This window comes from Diadema setosum, chromosome 12 (genome assembly GCF_964275005.1).
Source record: "Diadema setosum chromosome 12, eeDiaSeto1, whole genome shotgun sequence".
Taxonomy (NCBI): Eukaryota; Metazoa; Echinodermata; class Echinoidea; order Diadematoida; family Diadematidae; genus Diadema; species Diadema setosum.
In genome coordinates, this window is record NC_092696.1 from 33,633,846 (window position 1) to 33,641,641 (window position 7,796).

A 7,796-nucleotide genomic window follows, 5' to 3' on the forward strand; every position below is an offset into this window, starting at 1 on the left:
TTGCAGTCATAGCAGTTTCCTTCGTAGAAGCTTTTGCATACTACACGTACTAAAAAGGGCAAAGTCAGTTTTGCAGAACCTCTTGACCTGACATCACTTCAAGAAAAGCTTTGTAATCATAAGTATGATAGTTATTGTGTAAACGTGTCTTATAATATTTTGCAATGACTAATGCACTGTTTGGATAACGAAGTCTTTTCTATTTGAGCCGTAGGTTGTTGGTCGATGAACACTGTAGTGGTGTAAAACATGGACATGAGTAGGAGTCTCGAATCAAGCCAGGTTTGACGAGCTCCATCGGAGAGTTTGGACATTAAATGTTCCTGTCATATCACTCTCAGACAAAGCAGCTTTACGGAAACCTATAGAGAGCCACTCACTTTTTTGTCATAGGACAGTATACCTGTATGATGGCTGGATCAACGCTAGGGAACTCATACTTCAAGACGATATGGATATGTATCATCTTTGGCTTTGTGGGTTTCGGAGCCAGTCCGCTGCCAACCGAAGGGGCGAAGATCTTGTTGTCAATGACATCCATTATCCACACCCGCAGTCAGCACATTGTAATTTCGGCCATAACAGAACCTCTGGTTGAAAGGGGACATAGCGTCACCCTCCTCGCTCCGATGAATAAGATCACCAAAGGTCTCACAGACACAGCGGTCACCGACAAGAAGTTCTTTGCCGGCCCCCGGTCCAGGGAAGAACTGGAGGAGATTGTTGACAATCTGTCTTCCTTGCAGAATCACCTGAGTAAAGTTGGGCCCCTGGGAGTCTTACAGACATTCAGGGATAAGGTCTCCTTGGTTACCGAAGGATGTGTGACCTTGTTCAATGATACAGACACTCTTGATAAACTGAAGAGGGAGAATTACGACCTCATCATTACAATGCCTATCGGTGGATGTGATTTTCTCCTAGGGCAGTACCTTGAGGTTCCCTACGTGGTTATTTCACCAGTCCGACGGTCTATTGTTGTAACAGAGGATCATTTCGGGATTCCCATTCCATCCTCCTATGTCCCTTTCAGTCTTTTTGTGGGATACACGGATCGGATGTCGTTCAAAGAGCGCCTCATGAACATCTTCTTCCGCTACGTTGTCATGCCAACGATGGAGTATATCGTGACATACCCGGTGCAAAGAATAAAGAGAGAGTTTAACATCCGTCCTGACCTCAGTCTCAGGCAGCTTACGGCTGAATCCAAGCTATGGCTGGTTTACTCCAACTTCGCCTTCGAGTTTGCTCAGCCGACGGCTCCAAACTGGATCCCTATCGGAGGCATCACTGCAAAGCCTGCTAAGCCTCTACCAAAGGTACACTAATAAGTCCAACCGCACCCCTCGTTTACGAAGACTTTAGCAAACAAACTTACAGACAAAAACTGAACAAATGAAAAAGAAAATAGAAGTTGCATGAAAATGGGCCATATCATCATAAAGCAATGTGCATTGTTTTCGACAGGACTTAGGAAACAGTAGTCATAATCACTTTTCATCAAATTCGTTTTGAATACAATGACTTTGCCCGACAACTTTTCTGCTGCTTTCTATATGGAGATATCAGTTGCACACCATATATTCATCAACAACAAGAACGGTTCTCCTCTTGATGTAAATGCTAGCATGCTATAGCAGCTGATCGAACCTGTAAACATCCAGTGTCTGTAATTTCTTGCCCTTAACATTAATCTTAGGTTGTCCTTGTGAAAAAATTAAAAAAGTACATCTAGTTAAACCTGTCAATGTAACCCAGATACGAGGAAGGTCGAAATCTTCAATAGAATCTTTCATAGCAGGTTACTGTGAACGTTTGGTGTTTATGTTGTTTATTTTTTTGCAGGAATTGAATGACTTTGTGGAAGGTTCTGGAGACCATGGTATCATTATTTTCACGTTGGTAAGTCTCTATCGACATAAACCCCTTTAAAAAGTTCTGCAATTTCAGTTCGATGCATCGTACTTCTCTTAAATCTGTATCATTTCACCTGAGTGTGACATCATATGAAAGTCTGATTAGTTCTCTTTACAATGACAGTTCCCTTGTTTTTATGATGCATTTCTGTAATGCACAGTACGGCTGAGTATGAGGAAAGGTCAAATGTGTAATGCTGCAAAATGGAGCAAACGTGTTTTAGGTCATACAGTGAAATCCCCATTTGTTTTGTTTGTTTGTTTGTTTTTCTTTTAAGGGGAGGCATGTGCGTGAACGCATTCCTGGCTTCATCCATATGAATTCAAAAATTGAAGTACATCGTATAGTATCAGCAGATTAGAATTAAACAATGTATAGGTTGACCAAAAATCACATAATGTTTTAGGAAATCGGAATTTTTTTGAAAGTGCTCACGTTCAAGCTTTGGTTATTCCAGTGATCTTTTTCCTTCAAAACAGTTCATTATCGATAGCGACTTTTCAGTTTTGATTTGTCTCCATATTCGACTGTTCCGCATATTCCAAGAACACCAACCATCCAAGTGAGATGTCATTTTAAACATAATTAATCAGACCTTCTTATTACGGAATATTTGATGACATTAATGCCGGTACAAGGTAAAATGATATATCACACCTTATTGCAGAACCTATATTGAGAAACATATAGAGCAGATTGTTTATATATCATCTTCACATTTTATAGTAATTCTTTTAACTTCATCACAAAGACAATTTATTAATTTCACTAAACATGCCACTGAAGAGGTTCGTATAGAGAAGTTTCACTTTTATCTACTCGAGTTGAACTTAAAACCATGTTAAAACGCGGGAAATCCAACACTATTCAGAAACTCATTATTGATAATCTTATGATATTGTCCTTTATTCTTACTCTTAGTATTGGCTAACATTGGACATCTAGTTATAGCGTTGGGATTCATAAGTGGTCCGATTAAATCGATTTGATCTCTATTCGCTGCCCACGGGGTACATCCGAAAGCAACGAATAGCAGCCGTCAGCGAAATGAATACAGAGTGTATAGGCTCATAGGTTACTGTTGACTCCGTACAAGATATGGCTGTATGTACACATAAACGTAGAAATCAGTGATAAAGCTGTACACGGTTCGCGATGTGATTCTCGAATACATCCGAACCGGGGCCAGCCTTCCCACTTCTGGGTGTCAGCACGTTACTGGGTGTCTTAATAACACAAGCTACAGCAACTTCCGTTGGAGAAGGTTCAAGTGTCTCTATTTCCTACAAGCGTGTTCCGTTGGCAAACAAGCATGTGGATATATACTTATTCGATATTTCTTTGTATTATCACACGGTCATATACCCGCAGTATAGATGAGAAGAACTTATGGGCATAAGCAATATACATTCTTTCATATGAATACCTCTCATTATTCATCAAGGCCTCACAAAGCCCCCGTAGTCTTCCCCTCGATCTTTTCACGTTCCGTTTTTTCAGAGCTTTGTTTGTTTGTTTGTTTTTTCCTATAAGAAAGGATTTAATTAAAGGGATATGTGCTTCACAGTACTGCATGTAATGTCAAACTCTTACACGACCTCCTAATATACTGTATTTTCATAGAACTTTAGTGTTCATGTCATCGATACTATTACACTTTCACGCAGGGCTCGGCTGTGACGTCACTTCAGAATGAGAAACTTGCCGACAGCATCGCCAAAGTCTTCAGCGAGCTGCCGCAGAGGGTGCTGTGGCGGTACAAGGGAGCCAAACCTCGTAACCTTGGCAACAACACGCTCATCTCTGACTGGCTGCCACAAAATGACCTGCTTGGTATGGAATCTCTTGTTCTCGTTATGGGTCCCTACATTATTCACGTATCTAATTTGCACTACACCTTTAAATTGCATGAAGTGTGTGTAAGCACTTTGGAAATCTAGGACCGTTAAGTACTAGTATCCTGAATGATTTCTAATAATGTGTCAATAAGCCTTTCAAATGACAATACTGCATTACTTTGCTTGAAATGTGTTTCGTACACTCATAACCAAATTCTCAATCATCCGTTCGCCTCCACGGAATAATCACAGATTGTTATAACGTCAAAGATTAAAGGCATAATTTACCTTTTGCAGATGAAACAAAACCCAGCATTAGTGCTTCCAAATAGTCCTAAGATGTGATTTAGGGATAGAAACAGCCAATGTAAAAATTTGAGCCAGTATAATAAATGTAAAGTATTGTTCTATATACAAAATGTGAACAATAGTTATAATAAAAGTGTTTCCGGACTAAACCGTCTACAGTAATTATGGTTTAATGAGAAAAAATACTGATATCTCCTTATATTTTAGGCTTTATTGCAAAAATTGGATATGGTAGGATGTTTTGTGATACCACTGACCTACACATATATGCATCAAAGATGATATTTTGAACATTTTTAAAACCACTGCTCTCAAAGGTAAACAAGACCTTTAATATCTCACCGATCTAATTTCTCCTTCTGTATAGTGGCAACGCGACATGTGTTACAATATGATTTGATTTATTTCTGCTTAATTCCGTTAATGATAATTCACAACATTTCTATAGCGCGTTATTATGTCTCTAAGCGCTAGCGTTACATCAGATATGATTATGTACAAGTCATTTATGACAAACAGTATATCGACCAGTGGCGTATCTAGGGGGGGGGGGGGCAAGGGGGGCACGTGCCCCGGGCGCCACTCCTTGGGGGCGCAAAAAAACGAAAAAACGAAGAAAAAAAAGAAAAAAAAAAGAAAGAAAAAGAAGAAGAAGAAGGAGAAGGAAAAAACAAAAACAAAAACAAAACTCGCCCGGACCCGGGGGGGGGGGGGGGGGGCGCAGAAAACCAAATCAAACAAGATAAAAACAAAACATGATGATGACGCGGACAAATAACAATGTTTATTGTGTTCACACAAGAATTAACAAAAAAGAAAGATGAGAACAAAACGTGATGATGACGCAGAAATATACAAATTTCGGCTCATCACTCGCGCATACTAATTTAGAGTATATATTTTTCAAGTCTTCAGTTTGTTGGTATGAATCGTTATCTATAAGGCCGCCACTATATCTTGATTAGAATTGTAAGATTTCATAAGCAAAAAAGACAAGAATTCCATGTTTTGTAAGCTAAAATGCAAAAATTTTCGGCTCGCTCGCTGCCCTCGCTCGCCAAAAATTAACCAAAAAAAAAAAAAAAAAAGAAGATAAGAACGAAACGTGATGATGACACAGAAATATACAAATTTCGGCTCATCACTCGCGCATACTCATTTAGAGTATTTTTCAAGTCCTCAGTTTGTTGGTATGAATCGCTATCTATAATGCCGTCACTATATCTTGATTAGAACTGTAAGATTTAATAAGCCAAAAAAAGACAAGAATTTCATGTTTTGTAAGCTGAAATACAAAAATTTTCGGCCCGCTCGCCAAAAATTTATCAAAAAAAAAGATAAGAACGAAACGTGATGATGACGCAGAAATACATCGTATACAAATTTCGGCTCACTCGCGCATATAGAGTATTTTTTCAAGTCCTTAGTTTGTTGGTATAAATCGTTATCTCTAAAGCCGTCACTATTATCTTGATTAGAATTGTAAGATTTAATAAGCAAAAACGACAAGAATTCCATGTTTTGTAAGCTGAAATACAAGTTTTCGGCTCGCTCGCTGCGCTCGCTCGCCAAAATTTATCAAAAAAAGAAAGAAAGATAAGAACAAAACGTGATGATGACGCAGAAATATACAAATTTCGGCTCACTCGCGCATGTGATTATACTAATTTAGAGTATTTTTTCAAGTCCTTAGTTTGCTGGTATAAATCGTTATCTATAAGGCCATCACTATATCTAGATTAGAATTTTAAGATTTAATAAGAAAAAAATGACATGAATTCCATGTTTTGTAAGCTGAAATACAAAAATTTTCGGCTCGCTCGCTACGCTCGCTCGCCAAAATTTATCAAAATTTATTTCATTTAAATCACCTCAAAAGACCCCTCGTAGGTGCTTGAAAAAGCATATCATGTGGACCTGGATGGGGTTGGGGTTGAACAATTTTTTAGAAATTAGGGGCGCAATTTTCCCGCTTGCCCCGGGCGCCGTTTTCCCTAGATACGCCACTGATATCGACACATAGTTTTTAGCACAAAACAAGACAAATACAAACAGCTTAGGGAACTTAAACAGAAGGGTCTCCAAAGTAAGCCGAGGCTTGACGGTGTGGAGACTCTATGCTTAGCTACGTGTACTCTGGATAGAATAAGGGATAGAGGGAGAGGAATAAGGAAGGGTAGGGGGAAAGGGAAAATCACAGAGTGTATGTGTACCACTCCAACTACTTTACAATGATAGTAATGAACTTGTGTAATGATGGTGAAGAATGGGCAGTGAATGTTTTAATGTATGATACAGAGTCTCGCCCTATTTGTGGAATAGAAATCTTCATGTATTATTTTTATTTCTCAGCTTGGCTTTTCAAAGATCTTATAGCGCGTTTCTCCTTACATGAGTCATATTTTAAGTCACGATGGCATGTCTTTTCCGAACAGCTCATCCCGCGCGTACTGTTCGTCTGCAGAAGTCAATCTCCAGTTCCACACCATTCTGGCAGGTGTTGACTTTATTAACCCTCTGCATGCCATACCTTGTGTGTTTACACGGACATGTGGTTGGAATTTGTGCACATTATTCTTTGACTCGTGGACACAGGGAGGATCAAATGGAATAAAATCAAATAAAGAGAATCTTGAATGTCCCACCACTATCGAATCTCAAATACCAAATTCCTGGCATTACAATACTTTTCAAATCGTTCATAGAACGTCTTCCCTATTGGCAGTCTGCGGGTGTGCCTATTATACAGGGTTTGGTATCACTGGTGGCCTGGTAGCCGACGCCACTAAGAGTTGATGTGGGGTAAAAAAAAATATATATATAAAACGTTTTCTTTTGTCAGCCCAATCAGACAACTGAGTTTCAAAATGACTTATCATCTCTCTTTTACGTTGGGGGACAGCAATATACATAATACAAGATTTTTACTGGCTGAACGAACAGCAAGAGAAACAAAATTCGTGCCAAACCTTGAATCTTGTGTCTCGATTTATTTATGCTAATCTCACTTTTCATAAGAAATTGATATTTCTTCACGCTCGATGAGCAGGTCATCCGAAGACGCGAATGTTGATCTACCATGGCGGGGCAGCGGGTGTCTACGAAGCCACGAGTCACGGTGTGCCTTTGCTTCTGATGCCGCTGGCCATAGATCAGATGGCGAACGCAGCTCGGGTAGAAAGCAAGGGACTCGGGTTCGCCGTCGACAAGAACACGATCACGGAGGAAGAATTTCGCGTAGCCGTCAACGAGATTCTCTCGAATCCGAAGTAAGTTTACCTGCTCAATGGACGGATGGCTGTGTAAACATTACCTTTGATTTATTAAAGGGGATGACATATTCATAGGATTTTCCCTCAATTTTTTAAACATAAATGTCGAATTTTACGCGATTTTTTTTTCTGAATGATTCTAGTAATTGTTCTTTCTTGTTTAAACTGCTTCGTTTTTTTGGAAAAAAAAGATCCTGTAAAGAATACACACACACACACACACACACACACACACACACACAAAATAATATCCTTCCTTACAACACGTACAAATTGTTAGTTGCTTAGACACATGGACTACTTTTTAGGTTACCGACAGCTGGGCTAAACTCTGCCGGAATTGGAATATCTTAATGAAAGTATGAATACCCATCAATATTCTAGTGAGAACTTTGGACAAAGACATGGCTGGAGAACGAAGAGTTTTTTTGTTTTTTTTAATCAATGTTTGATATATATT

At 39.2% G+C, this 7,796-nt stretch overlaps 1 protein-coding gene across 1 annotated transcript; it reads left to right on the forward strand.

Moving 5' to 3' along the window:
- The first annotated feature begins 410 nt into the window (after nucleotides 1–410).
- On the forward strand, nucleotides 411–7,337 carry LOC140236201 (UDP-glucuronosyltransferase 2A2-like). The gene is made up of 4 exons (XM_072316169.1): nucleotides 411–1,319; nucleotides 1,846–1,902; nucleotides 3,585–3,750; nucleotides 7,114–7,337. Exons 1-4 carry the CDS (start codon nucleotides 411–413, stop codon nucleotides 7,335–7,337), a joined length of 1,356 nt encoding a protein of 451 aa, XP_072172270.1.
- Nucleotides 7,338–7,796: the final 459 nt, after the last annotated feature.